The 21,142-nt window shown below is 35.7% G+C and overlaps 2 protein-coding genes across 2 annotated transcripts; both read left to right on the top strand.

Moving 5' to 3' along the window:
- The first annotated feature begins 9,942 nt into the window (after positions 1-9,942).
- On the top strand, positions 9,943-10,446 carry LOC145591657 (uncharacterized). Its single transcript, XM_081648169.1, has one exon. It carries the CDS (start codon positions 9,943-9,945, stop codon positions 10,444-10,446), a length of 504 nt encoding a protein of 167 aa, XP_081504295.1.
- A 39-nt stretch (positions 10,447-10,485) lies between these two features.
- LOC145591658 (uncharacterized) lies at positions 10,486-13,417 on the top strand. The gene is made up of 2 exons (XM_081648170.1): positions 10,486-11,047; positions 13,299-13,417. The coding sequence occupies exons 1-2, from the start codon at positions 10,486-10,488 to the stop codon at positions 13,415-13,417; spliced, it is 681 nt and encodes a 226-aa protein (XP_081504296.1).
- Positions 13,418-21,142: the final 7,725 nt, after the last annotated feature.

Below are 21,142 nucleotides of genomic sequence, written 5' to 3' on the forward strand. Positions count from 1 at the left end.
GTAACTCATGTAACACTGACTGAGTAACCCCTATAACACTAACCGAGTAACCCAATAACACTGACGAAGTAACCCCTTTAACAATTAACAAACGATCAAGTAACCCCTATTACACAACGAAGTAACCCTTGCCACATGGTGTGACCAGCCACATATAAGACTTTGTGTTAAGATAAAGATGATGCATCCTATTGATCTAGCACCTCTTATAGGTTAATTAAGTTAGTCCAGTTTTGTAGGTCAACGTTTGAGAGTAGAGGAGAAGATAAGGGAATCTCCCTACTCCCAAACAAGTGTAGTTAATAATCTTAATATGGCTCAAATTTCTAACCTCAAAGTCATAAGGTGAGAACTCATCAACTTCACCAAACATGTTTGTTTAGTAATAGAGGAATGGTGTGTAGCATTCTTAAAACTAAGGTTTTAATTAAATAAGAAAAGTAAAATTAAAAAGGGGGATTAAACACAACATTTTGAAAACCTCAAAAAAGAAATAAAAACACTATAAAACGAGATGGGAAGATAAGACGGGGCATTTTTACCCTCAACAAAGGTGGAACAAGGAAACTTTTTTTTAAAAAAAAAATAAAAAATTGACAGCATTAAGGAATTGAGCGGTTGAACCATTGACCACCTAAACATTAGATTTTGGTTTTAAAACATGATACATTTTTTTTTTTTTTTTTTTTTTTGACAAAGAGTACTTCGTAAATAAAGAACAAATCACAATCTAAGAGAGCTACAATAAGAAATTGAAAACAACCAAACACACCTAGCTAAGCACACAAACATTAAAAGAAAAACCTTGTAAACTATGACTGAGCCGATACACCCAAACAAACCCACAAATGTCATTCACCAGAACAGGAAACCCAAAGTTTAGATATAAACCAGTTAAGCCTTGCAACATACCAAATACCACGGAGCCTGGACACCAAAAGGATTCTTACCAAAACCCCGTCTTGGACCAAAAGTTGCCAACTAAACCAAACCCATCGAGACTGAAAAAGAGTGCAATATGATACTAATGAAGGGAACCGAAACTTGCATAAACACCTAAGCAAAATTGCGAAGGAAGTTGTGTAGACACAAAACACCCGAAAGCTGAAAGCACTCTGTTGCCGAAAACAAAACTCGTGACACGACTCCACTCCTAGGGCTCGAAAAGCATAACTAACTCCTAAGAGTCCGGGAGCTAAACCAAGAGAGTCGAATGATTTAACGACTCTGCCATGAGAAACCTTGCACCACCAAATGCAAGTTCGTTTCCTACAAATTTACAGATTGTGAATGCAGGATAATAGAGGACTTTGCTTACCCCAAACATTAAAGATGGGGAGCCTCCTTCAAAATAGTTTTTAACGGTGATGACTGACTTTTTCATCACTAACAAACCCTAACAATGGGATGGTTATAATTGAATGGATACCCAAATCATCCCACAACCAAGAAGCAACAGGACAAGCAAACAAACCACTCCCCTCATAACCACATACTTCCCACAAACTTTGAATGCAGGGAAAAGCTTGCACAAATGATGCAACCCTCTGGAACACAACACAGAGGAAGCCACCTAAACTACTAATAGAGGGATTCACATATCCAAAGTGAACACTCCCCCTAACACAGTCCCATCTCAAAAAGGCAACCAAAAGAACAACCAACCTGACATCCCAGGTACTAGCGAACCGTACAACCCCTAAATTCAAGGGGAAACCCGACCAACCTGACTGTAAAAACAACACTTCGAAATCCTCTAAGCCTAGAACTAATATCCCTTTAAACTCCAACTCTGAATGAACAACAACACAAGCAGAATAAGCAATAATTACATAATAAAACCTAGACAAACCCAAGAACAGTAGCTACACAACCAGAGCAAAGAAGACTTGCAAAACTCACGAACAAAACGTGAGTCCATGAAGAGCAAAGAATACCCACAAATAAACTACCTCGCCAGCAGAACTGAACACCCCAACTAGTCGTCAAGACTAACGCAAGAAGACCACCTCCCTGAATCAAACCTTAGATTAATGGAAAAACTCTAGTCTTAACTTCACCTTTACCGTCGGGAAACAATTAACGAATTTTCTTTCAACGACGGCGTTATTCATAGCCTTGGGTCCTTGTTTTGTTGGATAATTGAATATAGAAACACTTAATGACCCACCAAACTGAAGACCAAAAATGGATCTGAAGGCAAACAAACAACTCTTCTCCTTCCCTTAACTTAATTTTTTACCCCGCAAAAGCTAAAAAAAGAAAGACAAACTAACATAAATCTAGAGAATTATACTTATTATGTTTCTATTTAGTTGACGCGTTCAATTTAGTCACACATATTAAGGAAAGGAGAGAGAAAGATAGAGAATAATAAAGCAAGTGAAATACATAAAAAATAAGATATAAAACTTACCCAAAAAAGAAATATGTCAACTAAAAATAAATTTCATAAAAAGGAATATGTGTCAACTAAAAAAAACAGAGATAAGTATGTAATTACAACAAATATTGCTTATTAAATAAATCAAATCCTTTAATTTGAATGAAGGCCCCATTTTGTTGTAGCTCTTCATAGTGGGTATACAAACAACTTTATTGGAAATTGACTTCCTATCGAGTAGAATGTAGCACGAGAACGTAAATTGTATATCTGTAATCTGAATACTTTAATGTACAACACTTAATTCACTGAAAGATCTTATTTTTACTTTTCTTAACTATTTGGTTGGCTTACAATATTATAACTAGATTAGATTCCGTGCCATGCACGGTAATTTTAGTTTAACACTATATTTAATCATACAAAATTATGTAATTGCAAATTAAGATAAAATTTTTTTGTAATAACTATACCAAAGGAAATAGTGGAGTATTACATGCATGACTACTAAAAATAATTATAGATTACGTCACAAAGTTATACGTAGGAAAATATTATTGCATAGTTTAAAATAAAATAATAAAATATTCCTAGATTGTAATTTATAGAAAAAATATCATAGTAAGCAAATAATATTAATATAGTAATAAGAATTTTTTTTATTTCTAATGTAATATATAAATTAAATATATATTTCGTATAATTTTGTTGTCTTAAATAAGTTGTCAATAAAAAAAGATATAAAAAGAAAAATCAGGTGAGAATATTTTAATTTTTGAAAAGTAGTTTTTGAAGGGAAAAAACGACACTAGGAGGTGACATGACCAGGAAGTGACATGTGTCATTCTCGGTGTCTGTTTTAGTATTATGTTATTGATTGGTGATTTACCCTATGCATTAGCACGGGCACATACTAGTTTAAATAAACAATTTTAAAGGTATAATTAGTAACATTATTCATAAGAGCAACAATATATATATTTAAATACACACTTTGAAAAATATAATAGGCAACACACTATTCATAAGAGTAATCTTGTACTTTTTATAAGGTAAGGATAAGGTCATAAGGATATATACATTGCATAATTTTTTATGACGACAAAGAGGATATTTACCAATGAAATTCACGCATAAAATGCTAAAGTATGTTTAGAATTAATTTTGTATAAACTGATATGAAATAAGTATGAAGTATATCTGTATATGATTTTGAAATCACAAATTCTTGATTGATTAAGGTGAACTTTCATTAACTTATTGTAAGACAGGTTAAAGTTACCCAGTGTTTAAAGTTACCCTTATATACTACAAAAGTTGTCATTATCCTAACATAATTTTACCCCTTAAAAAGCACTTATTATGTACTACCTCCGATTTATTTAGAGAGAAAAATGTCAAATCATTGCAAATAAAATGAATCGGAGGAAGTATTAGATTAACTATATTAGTCTTCCCCTTTGAAAAAAAACCTATATTAGTCTTTATAGCATGTAATCATGTATCCATTAAAAATCTATACTAATACTCCTTCTGTTACGAATTACTCACAACAAACTAGAGAATTGAGGACTCCTAGGCAAAAATAAAGGCATACACTTAAGTGTTAATCCAACCCCCCAAAAAAAAAACAAATTAAATAAAAAATCACAATCCAGCAACTTAAATTCACGAACCACCAACACCATCACCTAGCACCACGAAACCACCCAACACCACCATCTAGCACCACGAAACCACCTAACACCACCATCTAGCACCATGAAACCACCCACCACCACCACCACCACCTAGCACCACGGAACCACCCAACAGCCAACACCCATAACCTCGAAACCCACAACCCTAAAACCCATCACCCACAACCCCGAGACCCACAAGGCCACAACCCACGAACCCAGAACCACCAGCCACAACCCCGAAACCCGCAACCCCAAAATCCACAACCCAAAACTCGAACCCAAACCCAGAACCCCAAAATCCACAACCCAGAACCCAAAACTCACGAACCCACAATCCATGTAACGACGAACCCAAAAATCCCGCCAAGCACCACAAACTAATGCCTTCTCTATCATCAATTAAAGCTTTGATTGGTCAAATTAACCATCAAAACTCTAGATCTAGAGTTTTCATGATTAAATTTGACCATAAAACCTTCAAATATGTGCTTCACCGGCAATGACAAAACAACAAGAAGAGGAAGAGAGAGAAAATGGAGGCGGCTAAAGGGACACCGACAATGACTTCCGGCGACGGTTGAATTGAGGGGAGATGAACAAAGAGAGAAATTTCTGGGTTGATGAACATAGAATGGAGATTGGTGGTGTTGGTGGTTGCCAGTGAAGATGAGAATGAATTTAGATGGAAAGGGAATGATTTTGGTGGAAATAATTAAGTTAATCAATGTTAGGGTTTAAGTTAATAAGTTAAAATCATTAGTTTAATTAGGGTGTTTAAAAAAAGTAAGGGTAATTTTGTAAAATCACACATAGAAATCGCACCATTTCGCTCCTTTCAAATTTCCCAACCTCAGATACAACGTTATCGCAGTGTCGCCTCCCCCTACAAACTCGACGATCACGAACATGAACAAGCCCAAACTCAAACATGGGGTGTTGGGGTGGTTTTAAGGGCAAGGGTTTGGGGTTTTAGCTGGTTTCGGTGGTAGAGATGGAAAGAGGGTTCATTTTCGGTTGGGTGATTGGGGAAGGGGGTGGTTTGGGGTAGTGCAACGGAGGTAGGAGGTGGCGGTTGGGGCTGGATGGCTGGATGAGTTAGTTTTCGTTTTTTATTTTTTATTTTTTTGGACCACTTACATGCCTACACGTGTCCAACAACTTACAATAAAAGGTTGTCGACTTTCGTTGACCTATTTGGGATTGCTACAAGAAATTGGATGTGAAAGTTGAGATTATTGCTATATAATCGATAGTTGGGATTATTCAACGTAAATTGGACAAAGTTGAGATTAATAAAGTGTATCTTTTTTAAAATTAATGTAAACCCGCCTTACGCAAGAGTTATTGTTTTGAAATAATAAGATGAACTAAATAGCCTTAGCAGGGCATTTAAGGAAAGATATGTCAAAAAAATTTAGTTTATAATTTTGATAATCACTGAGAATGTGGTCTCCAAAATTAGATAATTTACTAGTATAGAACCCGTGCAATTGCATGGTTTTAAAAGTTCAAATATTAAATCTTTCAAAACTTAAACTATTGTTATTAATATAATTCACAATAGTAAAAATAGCCTATATTATTCATTATTGCATAACAATAATATGTACCCATTTATCAGAATACTCAATTATAATGTGTACCTATTTATTCAAGGAAAAATTGGTAAAAATATTCTCAACTTTTGGAGTTTTAGCTGTTTGCTCAAAATAATCCCAACTTTGAATTATTGTTAATTAATTTGAACTTGGAAGTCATTCACTCAAATGCCTGAGCCGGTTTTAACCCGTTAAAGATGTTTTTTTTAAAGTGATACATATCACCACAAAATTGGTTGAAAATAAATTAAAAAAACCTTAAAAAATTAAAAACAGAAGACCCAGTCCTCAACCCAAGACAACCCCACCGCCACCCATGTCCGACATCCCTGCTCTCATCAGACCAGCCCAAGTCCCCGGCCCCCACCTTGCTGCGCCCAGACCCTATCCTTCGCTCTGACATTACGCGTTCTCCCCTTCTCGTTGAAACCACTAAACCCCCAACCTGAAATCCCTAATAACTCCCTCCCCCAGCCCATCGCATAAAACCCCCCAATCGCGCCTTCCCCCACCCTTCAAGGGTAAAGCGGCATGCAGTAAATAGCAAGCTACAACGAATGTATGTAACCCAAAACATAATAAAATAATATAAATTTTTTAGGATTCAAGTCTTGTACTGTCCATCTAGTTATGAAAAGATAATTTATTATATCCATTAGTAATAATATCTATACTATTATCATAAATACAGATATAATTAAACAAATGTGTATAATATGTTTAATAAATAATTTCATTTTGTTATCATAAACTAATGATTGTATTAAAATAAATTTGTTTATTAAGTGTATAATATATAACTGATATAAATTTTGTTTTAAGACATGAATATCGGTCTCAAAAGATCAATTTTTTAGTATATATTCTATTACCATAATCTTCTTGTATCTAGTTTGACAAAATATTTTGACAATCATTTATAGCTAACGGAAAAGTATTGAAATTTCATTAGTTATTTAACTTATCATGATTTATGAATAAAATGATATTTTTAAATTAAAGTCTTTTTTTTAAGACAATAAAGTCTTTTATTTAAGGGTGAGAAATGAAGTAACTTTTTTTTAAAGTTAAGGCGACAAAAATCAGTTTTGGTTTTAAATGCAATTGCACGTTTTAAAAGGTTTTTAAATCTGAACAAATCTTTTGTCAAAAAGAATCGTAATTTTATTGAAATAAAAAGATGTCTAGAATCTCAAGATCAATCAAATATTATATTCAAGATAATAAAAATAATTTGATGTATGATATTATAAGGAAGTATAACCCGAGATATATCTGACACACATTTCATACGCATTATCATATTAAAAAAGGAGGTATATTATGGTAATTGGCAAATATTTATATTTTTTTATTATATAATCTTTGATTTAGTTTATATATTTAGGGGTTGAAAGTACAACAGGAATATTTTAAACCATAAAAAACACGTGTCAAAATATAGTTTGTGTGCCCTTTGTTTACTACATATATAGATAGATTGCTTTATTTGTAATTTAATAATATAAATTACAATGTAAAGATTTTGCTAAAAAGATCATCGTAAGTATGGTAACACTCGTCATGTATATTATGTTATACTAATTTAACAATCCGTCGTACATGTATAGATGTATATAATAGGATACATAAATTTTGTATGATAGTGGAATTTTCCAAGTATAGTACAAAATTTGGTTAACCAAAAAAAAAAAAAAAAGTATATAACAAAATTTAATTTTCCAAGGAAGTATAGAACCCATACAAAATTTTTAATATCAAATTTTGGCAACATTAAGTATTATATACTATTATAAAGTATGGTAAAAAATTTTGTGACATTTTTTACTTTGAGGAAAATAACTACTAAACAATCCGTCAATGATGATTTGATATATGGGAATATTTTGTGAAATTTTCTACTTTAACTACTAAATAAACAATCTGTCAATAGTTTGATATATAATTCAAAAATCTTGTGAAATTTTCTACTTTAAGGATAATGAAAATATATTCTACATAGGATCTATAAAATTTATATTGTTTTTGGCAAAAAATATTATATAAGATCAATCAATATTATTTTAGCATATTTAAACTGTGATATTTTTTTTATATTATGCGTAATATTTATAGGAAATAGAAGATCTTAGAAAATTTAGTGAATAATTGTTTTATTTAGGATAGTGGAAAAGAGCTAGAATTTTTTTAATATGAAAGTGACACGTGGAGCCATTGTTTGAGCGCCCTCTGTTTTAGTATAGTTATAGATTAGTTCAAGGTTATTGATTGGTATATGGTTAGTGGACAATACTAATTCACACCTAGCCCACCACATGCCACTATCTGTAAATTTTTTAATCTATCAATCATTGACGAAACATTGAAGTTTATATTGAAGCGAAGTTTTGAGGATGAGTTTTACTTATTTATTTTATTTTAAAAAAAAATATTTTTATTAGGATATACTTTACTATTTTAGGGTAAGATATTATTCAAGGTAAGATGTGTTTATGTATGGGGAGATATCGGTATCTGGTACAGTGCTGATATCTATTCGTTTACAGTCTAAACAGGTTCGGATTTATAATGATAAAACCCATATCGGAAACGTCACATAACGACATTAATATCTGCACCTCTTAAAAATCAGCACGTGGCGTTGGTTAATCAACACTTGGCATAAAGTGGTTTGCATGGCATGCAACCACCTTGCAGTTGAAGTCATTATAAATAGGTAGGATTATCCAAATTAAAAGGTAGCATTTATTACTCTCTCTCTCTCTCTCTCTCTCTCTCTTTCTCTCTCTCTCTCTCCCTCTCTCTATTATCATATCATCTCTTCTTTCTTTCAAACACTTTCTAACTTTATCATCGGAGTGGTTATCCTCGGATTCACCCCGGGGTTAGCTGATCCTTATATCCTGTGTAGGTTCTTAGGTGGACGATAGGGTCTTCACGGATCTCGGATACGGGTTGTTGGATCTGAACCGGAACAATTTAGCGCTAGAAGGAGGGGAAAGTGATTACTTCTATCATCTAAAAGACCTTACACAGAAAAACCATGGCCGGAAACAAGGAAACACTTGGAAGAAACAATGGAGCTAGTAGAATAATTAACCTTGGAAATGGTGCGGCACAACCAGAGGTTGAGATAGAGGACGAGACCCACACTCTAGAAGGAAATTAGTTCAATATGTCGATAACCACAGAACGAAATGTCAATGTAGTAGCAGATCCAATGGTCGAATTCACCCTAGAGGATTTGGAGATGGCAGCCAGAGTGATGACAGCTCTGAGTAAGAAAAGAAAGGAGGCCGAGATTGGTACTGCCCAAGGAAGTGGAGGGGTACCATTCGTAAATCTTGATAATCAGTTTAATCATGTAACAGGTTTACAAGGGCGCCCGTCAAGGACGCGTACAGCCCAGGAAACGGGGGCACAGTCCTCTAGCTGTGCCGTCAAAACCAGAAATCAGCGGCAAAGAAGTTCGTAGAGTGCAGGGCAGGGGGTGGTGCGAACGGTTGTCTAGCTAAGGGCATCACCATTTACGCAAGACATCTTGGATCAGCCAATTGAGAAAATTAAAATGCCGACTTGCAGATATGACGGAAGGGGTGATCCGAGCAGGTACATAACATCTTATGAAGGGAACATGATCTTGTACACCAATTCGGAAGCTGTTTGGTGTAAGGTCTTCCCGACCACCTTAACTGGGGCAGCGACGGACTGGTTTAACAATCTTGGAAGCGGAATAGTAGATAGCTTCTAGAGGCTAACGGTGATGTTCGTGGGGCAGTACATCAGTAATAGTGTTAGGCAGAGAATTTCGGGGAAACTGATGGCGATATGGCAGAATCTGGATGAGTCTCTAATAGATTACCTTAGAAGGTTCAACAACGAGGCCAATACCATACCGAAGTTGCAGCAGGAGATAGCGGTTATGGTATTGATGAATGGCTTGAATGACTCAGAGTTCAAACGGTACTTGACAACGAAGAATCTGCCGACATTGGCAGCGGCCTTTAACAAGGCTCATGGCTACATTAAAAGAGAAGAGTTGATGAAGATAAGTAGTAGAGCTGCTCCAACAGAGAAAGCACAACATTTTTCTGAAGGAACAACCTCGAGCAGTGGAAAGCCGAAAGCCTAGTCCCCGATAAGGGGAGGAGGAGGTCGGCAAGAGCCTAGAGGAGCTAGAGCGCCGGCCCGATACAATAACTACACTCCGCTGAATACGCCGAGGGCTGAAATCTACTCTGTAAATCAAAATAACGGGGGTTGGACGAGGCTGGAACCGATGAAAGCCAAGGGGAGAGACGTAAAGAAGTACTGCATGTTCCACCGTGACGTTAGACATTATACCGAGAAATGTTCGCAGCTGAAGGATAATATTGAGGAGCTGATAAGAAAAGGGCACTTAACCCAATACCGTCTACACTTAGGAGAAACTCAACTGCAGCCGTCTTATCGGCAGATAGAGCGACAACAACAGGAATTAAGGCTCGAAAGGCAACAGGTTCAGATAAGCCGGCAGGGAGACGGTGGGCAACCACCATTGTCGATAAGGAAGAAAATTGATGTGATAACTGGTGGGCCAGTTCATGGAAGGACAATAAGTGGAGCACGAAAGCATTTGTCGGAGCACCGCCACATAGTGAATGCGTTAGATGCCGACAGTCGTCCTCGACCGGCAGACATACCTGATGTGGTGTTTACAAGAGAGGATGCTAGGGGAATCATATTCCCTCATGACGATCCCTTAGTGTTGATAACAACAATTAACGAAGCTGACATCAAGTGAGTCTTGGTGGATGGAGGCAATTCAACAAACGTCCTATTTATGCAGGCATTCAAAGAGATGATGATAGGCTGGCAATATTTGACACAAGTATCTTACCCGGTGATTGGGTTTAATAACTCAACGGTGAGGCTAGAAGACAGCATTTTCTTGCCAGTCAGATTTGGTGATGGTGCAGCTGCAAAGGATGTGATGGCAGAATTCCTTGTAGTAGATGTACCATCGACGTATAATACAATCCTCGGAAGACCGATAATACATGATGTGCAGGTAGTGGTGTCAACCTATCATCTCACCATTGCGTATGAGTCGAATCTGGGGAAAGTGGAGAAAGTGCATGGAGGGCAGGTAATGGCAAATTCCTGTTATGTGACCGCTTTAAAGAATCCAGTGCAAGAAAGTCCAGTTGTGAATAGCCTAAAAAGGGACCAAGAGCCGTCAGTGCGAGATTTATCAATGGCAAACTTTGATACAAGGTCGGTAACAGTACCACGGTCGGCACCGGGAGGAGAAACGGTGCAGGTTGAACTTCGGCCAGTTGATCCTAGCCGGACGGTGAAAGTTGGTGTAGACAAGGATTCGGAAATGAGTTGCAATTTGATCAGTTTGTTAGGGGAGAATGCAGATGTTTTTTGCTTTCTCAGCAGATGAAATGTCAGGGTGTAGACACCCAAATGTGTCTCCCCAAAACCAAACCCAGTGATGAATACCTTTTGCGTCGAATGATAATCGAACGAGGTGAAAGTGTGAAAGGTCACGTGTTGCGGTTAGTTTTTATTAAAAATTCTTTCTTTCTGTTTTCAAAAACAACTCTATTTTATGAAAATAGCCAATCCAATTTAGTTTAGTCCACGACAAGGGTCCAATAATAGTGTAGTTGGATGGGGCTTGCAAAGAGCTTTCCAACGATATATTATAAGCCCAATTCCGATGAATAATGAGGAAGTTATGGCCAAAATACTAAACTGGGCTCGGTTTGATCTTTACATGCGGCCCAATGATCTAGGGGAGGGCCCAATGTTAACTATTATTCCTAAAGTTATTAGAATTAATTATAGTCTTTTAGAATTCTCTAGAAGGTTCTCTTTAATCCTAATAAGATTAGAATTAATAATTTGATTTTGATAAGTTTTATTTGGAATAAAATATTATTTTATGAAAAATACGATTTCGATTTTCATATAGACTTTACAAGTCAATTTTGATTGATAAGTGGACTCCGTGTTTGAAAGCGCGTAGGAGTCCAGGCTGTCGCCACGCGATAGAGCCTGTCACCTGGCGACAAAGTCGGTTTTGCGGCGACAGAGTGGAGTTTTATTCCTTATCAAATTCTACCTATTTCCGGACTGTTTTCTTATAAATAGGGTCCTGAACCTCTGTTTTTAATCATCTACAATCATCAATCATCAACAATCCACAATCATTATCCACATCCATCAATTCTCATCATCAATCACCTATTTCTCTATGCTCTCATCTCTTTAGCTTTTCACAAACAAAATTCCGCATTCACGAGATCTAGATACACCTAGCCAAGTTCGAATTTGCTTTCGCCCTAGACGTGAAAGGTTATAATTTCTGAGGGTTTGGTCCCAAATCTCTATTTCAATTATTTGATTTGATTGTTTGATTTTATGTTTTCCTTGAAGTTACTAACGCGTGTATTTTGTTATTAGAAAGAGGTACGAGGCATCAAAGTATGTAATCTTGTTGCTCTATTCTTGTGGAAAGCATGTTTAAATTTGTTTAATTCCTAGTATCATGTTAGGATATTTCTGTTGCTTTCTAGTATCATGTTTAGGGTGCCTTTTACTCTTTTCTAATATCATGTTAGTACCATGTTAGGTTTAAAGCTTTGATCTTTAATGCTTAGTGACATGCTATGATTTGTTATTAATCTTGTTAGTATCATGCCTAGGATCTTGCTATTATTATGCTTTAACATGATTATTATTGTTATAATTATTGTTGTTATGATTATTATGATTATTATGTTGCTTGATGATTATTGTTATTGCTTGATCACGCCTTTTATGCAGGATTAAAGGAAATTTGTACTTGTAATCACGCTTAATAAGATAATTAATAATCTTGTTTAGGGATAATATGAATATAATTCAAGTGATCGCCAATAATAGATTTATCTGTGCATTAAGTTCAACCAACATAGCTAAACAGGTTTAGGGTTAACCTATTGTTTGCATGTTAGTCAGAAAGCGCACATGAATACGAGAAGAATAAAGTAGAGGCCTATTTAGGGCAGGTTCAATCTCTTTTAGGTTGGATTTGTACCTTCATCCCCGAACCCTATTTGGTTCAAGACCTTTTGGAGTTGACGATCTCTCTTGGATCGTTAATGGGTGTAATCTTCACCTTGTGAACGGTTTACAAGTTCCTAAAACTTGTTGGCGACTCTTTTGCTCTAGCTTCCTTCCCTTTGGACGCCACCATGCTTAAGTGTATGATCACAGTGGGGTTCAAGTTTGGGTTAATGGCTTGAAATATTCCCTACACGGGGATACACCCTAATGTGATGGTGCACAAGTTGAATGTTGATAGAAAACTCAGACCGATAAGACTAAAAAAGAGAAATTTCTTAACAAAGAAAATTAAAGTAATACAAGTCGAGGTTAATAAACTCCTAGCGGCTGGGTTCATAGAGCCATGTACGTACCCCGAATGGCTGGCTAATGTAGTTATGGTGAGAAAGCCGACTGGAAAATGGAGGATGTGTGTAGACTTCACGAATTTGAATAAAGCCTGCCCCAAAGACTGATATCCTCTGCCCCGGATAGATAGACTGGTAGATTCCACTTCAGGTCATGCAATTCTTAGCTTCTTGGATGCGTTTTCAGGTTATCATCAGGTCAGTCTTGATAAGTCAGATTGGGCCAAAACGACGTTTATAACAGATGCTGGGGTTTACTGTTATAGAGCAATGTCATTCGGCGTGAAAAATGCAGGAGCAACTTAGCAGAAGTTGGTTGATAAAATATTTGAAAAGCAGAAAGGCCGGAATGTAGAAGTGTATGTAGATGACACCATAGTGAAAAACAGAGCTAAAAAAGATCACATTGCAGATTTGAGAGAAACCTTTGATACTTTACGACGGTATTAGATGAAGCTGATCCTAGAGAAGTGTGTGTTTGGAGTTCGGTCGGGAAAATTTTTGGGATTCATGGTGAGTGAACTGGGTATTGATGCAAACCCTTACAAAGTAAACGCGATACTTGAAATGAAGCAGCCGAAAACCATTCGTGATATACAAAGGCTCATAGGAAGGATGGCGGCCTTAACTCGGTTCATCAGCAAGTCGGCAGAGAAGCCTTCCCTTTCTTTGTGACGTTGTAGCAAAATAAGACATTTGAATGGGGAAAGGATCAAGCAGACGCTCTAGAGGTGGGGAGAAATCATCTAATATCGTTGCTAACGGTGGCAAGGCCAGAGCGCAGAGAGCCGTTACAATTGTATATTTCGGCTTCTCCCAAAACGGTGGCAGCAGTGTTGTTGGTTGAAAGGAAGAAGCAACAAATACCGATTTACTTCGTAAGTCATGTTCTAAATGTAGCAGAACAGAGATGTCCGGTGATTGAGAAGATGGCATTCGCTGTTGTTGTTGCGGCGAAAAAGTTGCAGCCCTACTTTGACGCTCATGCAATACTTGTTGACAAATCACCCACTTGAAAAATCACTCCGCAAGATGGATACTTCAGGTAGGCTGCTAAAATGGGTTGTTGAGCTGTTCGAGTATGAGTTAGATTACAAACCGAGGGTATCCATAAAGGCACAGGCTCTATCGGACTTCATTATCGAAACCTCTTACAGTGATGAGTAAGAAGAAGTAGGGATTTGGCAGGCAGCAGTTGATGGCTCCGCTACTACAAGTGAGTCAGGTGCCGGAATAGTGATCACATCGCCAGATGGAAACATATTTGAGTACGCTCTGAAGTTCAAGTTTAAAGCAACAAATAATGAGGCTGAATATGAAGCTGTAATCGTAAGCGTTCAACTATCAATAGTGGACGAGGCTAGAAGGCTTAGGCCCTGTTCTTTAGAGCTGCTCTGCTAAAATCTACTCTGCTCTACTCTGCTTTGCTTCAATCTGCTTTGCTCTGCCATGCTTAAAAATAATATTTAATATTAAATTATTATAATAATAATAATTAATATTTAATAATAATAATAAATAATTAAAAATTAATAATAATAATAATAATAAATTAATATTTAATAATAATAATAAATAATTAACATTTAATAATAATAATATTATTAAAAATTAATATTTAATAATATAATAATAATAATAAATAATTAATATTTAATAATTATAATAATAATAAATATTTAATAATAATTATAATAAATAGTTAATATTTTTAATGTTAATAATAAAAATAATAATTATTAATTTTTAATAATAATAAAATAATAATAATAATAATATTTAATATTTAATAATAATATTTAATGGTTATAATAATAATGCGATAATATTAATAGTAGTAGTAGTAGTAGTAGTAGTAGTAGTAGTGGTAGTAGTAGTAGTGGTAGTAGTAGTAGTATTAATAATAATAATAATAATTTATTATAGTTTGAAATTTTCTCTCCCGTTTGGGCGACTAGGGCAGGGTTGGATAGGTTTCCACGTCATTTTTCTAGCATTTAGGGCAGCTTTTCCGACTCGAACAGGTACTCGGTGGTTGTGCATTCAGGTGTTTTTCAGGTGTTTTGGTGCAGTTTTCGGGCGGAATTCAGGTGGGTTCGGGGTTATTAGGTGTAGTCTTGGCGGGCGTATTTAAGGCGTTTTTCAGACCTTTTTGAGATTGTTTTTCGGTGACGGTTTATCAGGTCATATTGGCTTCGCTTTTTTGGTTGTTTTCAAGCGTTTTGGGGTTGTGTTCCGGGCTGTTTTAGGTGTGTATCGTGCTGTTTTCAGTCCGCATTTCAAGCGCTATTCTGGTGGTTTTTTGCGCAATTTTCTGGTTGGGTTTTCAAGTTGTTTCATGGTCGGTTTTCTGCCAGTGTTCCGTTTAGTATCTCGAGGTTCAGCAGCAAAATTTTGGGCTACGGTGAGGTAACATTTCTGATCACGTTTGTGTTATTTTTCAGCCACTTTTTTCTGGTGTCTTCGGCGTCGTTGTGTGTCAGCTTTAGACGTATATTAGGGGTGTTTTTCAAGCGTATACTTCTGCCGTTTATCAAGGTTTTTGGTGCAGTATTGGGTGTATTTTTGGTGCAATTGGGTGTGTTAGCCTTTGGGCAGTTTGCTGGTTGTTATGCCTTGGTTTTTTTGGGGTTTCATGCGGGTGGTTTATGTTGTAGTTTGGTGTTATGTGTAGCTATGGCGGCAGCCAATTTGAAGTTTCATTGTCCCTTTGTGGGTCTTAGTGGCTGTCAAGATGGAAGTGGTAGTGGTCTTACTAAAACTTCTCTTATTGTGGTCCCACTGTTGCTTTCTTCTTCAGGTGTTGCTCCTTACAATGAGGCCACTCTCATGGATTTACGGACTAAATACCCTACTTCTCCAGCTCCTTCCTTGCCTGCTGATATACTTGTTGATCAACTTCATCTCATTGCTTCTCCTGCTGTTGTTTTGGATCGAATTATGAGTTTTCCACGTGGCAATTCTTATGGTAGGGACGGTTTACGTGTTCAACACCTTATGGATTGCTTGAGTGGTGCTGCTGTGGCTGTCTCAGATGAGTTGGTTGACTCTATTTCCGGAGTGGTTAATCTCTTTCTTGCTGGCAGATGTCCTATGGAGCTAGGAGAGTATATTGCTAGTGCTCCTCTTACACCACTTGTCAAGCCCGGTGGTGGTATCCGTCCTATAGCTGTGGGTACTGTTTGGCGGCGATTGGTTTCGAAGGTCGGTGCTGTTATGGTTGGCCAGTCTTTGGGCTGTTACTTTGATGGTCTTCAATTTGTGTTGGGGTTTCCTTAGGTGGTGAGGCAATTCTTCATGCTGTGAATCGGTTGATTGAAGATTGTGGTTCTAACGTTGATCTTTCAATGTTGTTGGTGGATTTTTGAAATGCCTTCAATCTAGTTAATCATGCAGTCATGTTACGTGAAGTCTGTCGTCGTTGTCCGGGTATTTCACGGTGGGTTGAATTCTACTATTCTAATCTAGCCAGATTGTATTATGGGGACCACACCTTATGGTGATCTCAGGGGGTGCAGCAGGGTGATCCCCTTGGTCCTCTCCTTTTTTCTTTGGTTTTACAACCTCTTGTGTGTAAAATCAGATATGCTTTTGAGGTATGTCTTCAGCCGTGGTATTTGGATGACGGCACTATTATGGCGACACTTTGGTGGTAGGGAAGGTTCTGCAGTTGTTTATGGAGGAAGGGCCTCATTTTCGGTTGTAGAAAAAACTGAAGTTTTCTGGCCTACAGAAGACCCTCGAAGCAGGCTTGTGGATGTCTTTCCCCATTCTATTGCTCGACCTTTTCATGGTGTTAAGCTACTTGGTGGACCCGTTAGTTCTGATTCCAGGTTTAGTGGCGAGCTTGTGATGCAGAGGGTGACCAAGACCATTGCGCTTATGGATAAGGTTGCTATGCTGGATGATCCTCAGTGTGAGCTATTGTTACTTAAGGCATGTATTGGAGTTTCTAAACTTTACTTTGCCTTGCGTACTTGTCCTCAAAATGCTTTCGAGGCGGCTCAACGCGTATTTGACGAGGCTCTTCGATCTTCCTTTGAGCGTATTGTCACTGCTTCAGGGCCTGGGTTTGGTGATTGGCAGTGGCAGCTTGCCACCTTACCATTTGAGTTTAGAGGGCTTGGTGTTTATTCAGCAGGTGATGTACGTCATTACGCTTTTCTTGCTTCTAGGTTGCAGTATACTGGGTTGCAGACGAAGCTTCTGCATCGTACTGGTATTGTCGGTCTTGGTCAAGCCTTTGAGGATGCGTTGAGTCTGTTTAATGGAACGGTGGAGTCTGACATTTTAGGTAATCCTTGTGAGGTCGTTTCCCCTAAACGCATGAAGAAATTGGTAGATATATATTTCACAAAGGTTACCGTTTCTGCAGAATCCGCCTTTTCTTTGTCTCCTCGTTAGTTGGCATTGTGGAAGTCGCATCAGGGAGATCACACCTCTGCTTGGCTGCGAGCAGTCCCTATTTCTGGGTTGGGTCAGACGATGAACGCAAAGACATACCGATGTGTGATGTGCTATCGGATGGGTGTTCCATTGTTCTCTGTCTCGACGTCGTGCTTTGCTTGTTCTCTGCTTTTTACTGGGGATATTTTCGACGACCATGCAGAGTCGTGTGCTGGTATAGTAGGTATTAAACATCGGCATAATGTTGTTCGGGATACTCTTGTTGATATTTGCTACAGATCTGGGAATTCAGCAAGAAAGGAGGTTGACATAGGGTTGTCTGGAGGGAATGACAGGGCCCTCAAACCTGTCGATGTGTTACTTTATTCATGGGATCGTGGTCGTGATGTATGTATCGACTTCACAACGTCTTCTCCTTTGACACAAACAAGACTATCTAACTTTGTTACTGGACGGGTTGTGGCTGATGCGGCTCATCAGAAGCGGGTTAAGTATGAAGCTCGTTGTCGGGTAATTAGATATGGTTTCATTCTCTTCTCCTTTTCTTCGCTTGGAGAATTAGAGAAGGAGGTTGTTGCGTTGCTGAAGCGGATTCAGAGGTTCTCGACGACGTAAGACATTGGGGCTCGTGCTGTAACTCATATCTTCACTAGGGCAGGCTTTTCTATTGCTAGAGGAGTGGGGACCCAAATTGTATCTCGGCTTTCCACTAATTTACTATAGGTTGTATGACTTTTGTTTTTAAGATATAATAATAATAATGGTAATAACAATAACACTAATAACAATAACAGTAAAAATAATAATAATAATAATAATAATAATAATAATAATAATAATAATAATAATAATAATAATAATAATAATAATAATAATAATAATAATAATAATAATAATAATAATAACAACAACAACAATAATAACAATAAGAATAACAACAACAATAATAATAACAATAAGAATAATAACAACAATAATAATAACAACAATAAGAATAATAACAATAAGAATAACAACAACAAAATAATAATAACAACAAAATAATAATAACAACAATAATAATAACAACAATAATAAAAACATAAATAATAATAATAATAATAATAATAATAATAATAATAATAATAATAACAACATAACTAATAATAAATACAATAATAATAACAATAACAATAACAACAACAAGAACAACAACAATAATAAGAACAATAATAATAATAATAATAGCATAAATAATAATAACAATAATAAAAACATAAATAATAATAATAATAATAATAATAATAACAACAACAACAACAACATAAATAATAATAATAACAATAACAATAACAATAACAACAACAAGAACAATAACAACAACAAGAACAACAACAACAATAAGAACAATAATAATAACAATAATAGCAACAATAACAATAATAACAACAATAACAATAAAAATAACAACAACAATAACAACAACAATAACAACAACTATAACAACAATAATAACAATAACAACAATAAGAAGAACAATAACAATAAGAACAATAAGAAGAACAATAACAATAAGAACAATAAGAACAACAATAACAATAAGAACAATAAGAACAACAATAAGAACAAGAATAATAACAAGAGTAATAACAATAATAATAATAATAATAAGAATAAGAACAATAATAAGTAAGAATAATAAGAACAACAATAAGAACAAGAACAATAACAATAACAAGAACAACAATAACAATAAATAACAAGAATAACAATAACAATAAATAATAATAATAATAATAATAATAATAATAATAATAATAATAATAATAATAATAACAATAAATAATAATAATAACAATAAATAATAACAATAGAATAAAAATAAATAATCATAATAACAATAAATAATAACAATAGAATAACAATAAATAATAATAACAATAAATAATAACAATAAATAATAATAATAATAATAACAATAATAACAATAACAATAATAACAATAACAATAATAATAACAATAACAATAATAATAACAATAATAACAATAACAATAATAACAATAACAATAACAATAACAATAATAATAACAATAATAACAATAACAATAATAACAATAACAATAACAATAACAACAATAACAGTAACAGTAACAATAACAGTAACAGTAACAATAACAATAACAATAACAATAACAATAACAATAACAATAACAATAACAATAACAATAACAATAACAATAACAATAATAATAATAATAATAATAATAATAATAATATAATTATTATTATTATTATTATTATTATTATTATTATTATTATTATAACAATAATAACAATAAAACAACAATAATAACAATAATAAGAACAATAATAATAACAATAATAACAATAAAACAACAATAATAACAATAATAACAACAATAACAATAATAAAACAACAATACTAACAATAATAAGAACACTAATAAGAATAATAATAATAATAATAACAATAACAATATGCTCTGCCCAGAAGCTCAAAAGAACAGGGCCTGACTCTGGTTACTGATTCGTAATTAGTCTCAAGCCAATTCACAGGAGATTACGAAGCTAAAGAGCCGGCAATGAAAAAGTACCTGGAGAAGCTCAATCAATTAAGCAGGAATCCTTTGAGGTTAAATTAGTCCCGAGAGCACAAAACACACAAGCAGATGCCTTGGCAAGGCTAGCAAGCTCAAGTTTCAATGACCTGGAGAGAACAGTCATGGTGGAGATCTTGAAGCAAAAAAATATAGATGATACTTCGGAGCAGACTTTGTATGTGGATATCGGAAGTCAATGGTATGACAACATTTTGGGGTACATTCTGTATGGGACATTGCCAGTTGATAAAGTGGAGTCACAAAAATTGAAGAAAGATAGTAATTGGTTCATCATGCATAACGGCTAATTTTACAAAAGAGGCTTCTTACTGCCTCTATATAGGTGTATCACGGACTTTGAATTGGCAAGGCTCATTGAAGAAATTTCACGAAGGAACTTGCAGAAATCATCTAGGAAACCGTGCTTTATCGTTAGAAGCCATGAAACGCGGTTATTATTGGCCAACAATGAACAAAGATGCATCGTGTTATGTACAAAGGTGTGAGAAATGTCAGAAATATGCACTAATAATCAACATACTGCCAAATGATCTAATGCCGATACTCAATCCACTTCCGTTCGCGCAATGGGGAATGGATATAGTGGGGCCTTTCCGTCAGCAACAGGTGGAAGGAAGTTCCTGATTGTTGGAATAGATTACTTCACCAAATGGATAGAAGCGGAACTGATAACAAAGATATCGGCGACATAGGTAAAAAAGTTTGTTTAGAAGAATATCTTCACTAGGTTCGGATTTCCAATGGCAATGGTATTTGACCATGGATCGCAATTCGACTGCAAGCCGGTAAAAGACCTTTTAACTATGTACAAAGTGAAGTTTGCCTATGTTGCAGTGTGCCATCCTCAATCAAACGGCCAGGCACAAGCGGCCAACAAACAAATTTTAACAGCACTCAAGAAAAAGATAGAGGAAGCCTAAGGGTTATGGGCAGATCCCATCCCGGAAATACTGTGGGCAAACCGGACGACAACCAGAGAAGCAACTAGAGAATCACCGTTG

Source organism: Chenopodium album, chromosome 18 (genome assembly GCF_948465745.1).
Source record: "Chenopodium album chromosome 18, dcCheAlbu1.1, whole genome shotgun sequence".
NCBI classification, from domain to species: domain Eukaryota; kingdom Viridiplantae; phylum Streptophyta; class Magnoliopsida; order Caryophyllales; family Amaranthaceae; genus Chenopodium; species Chenopodium album.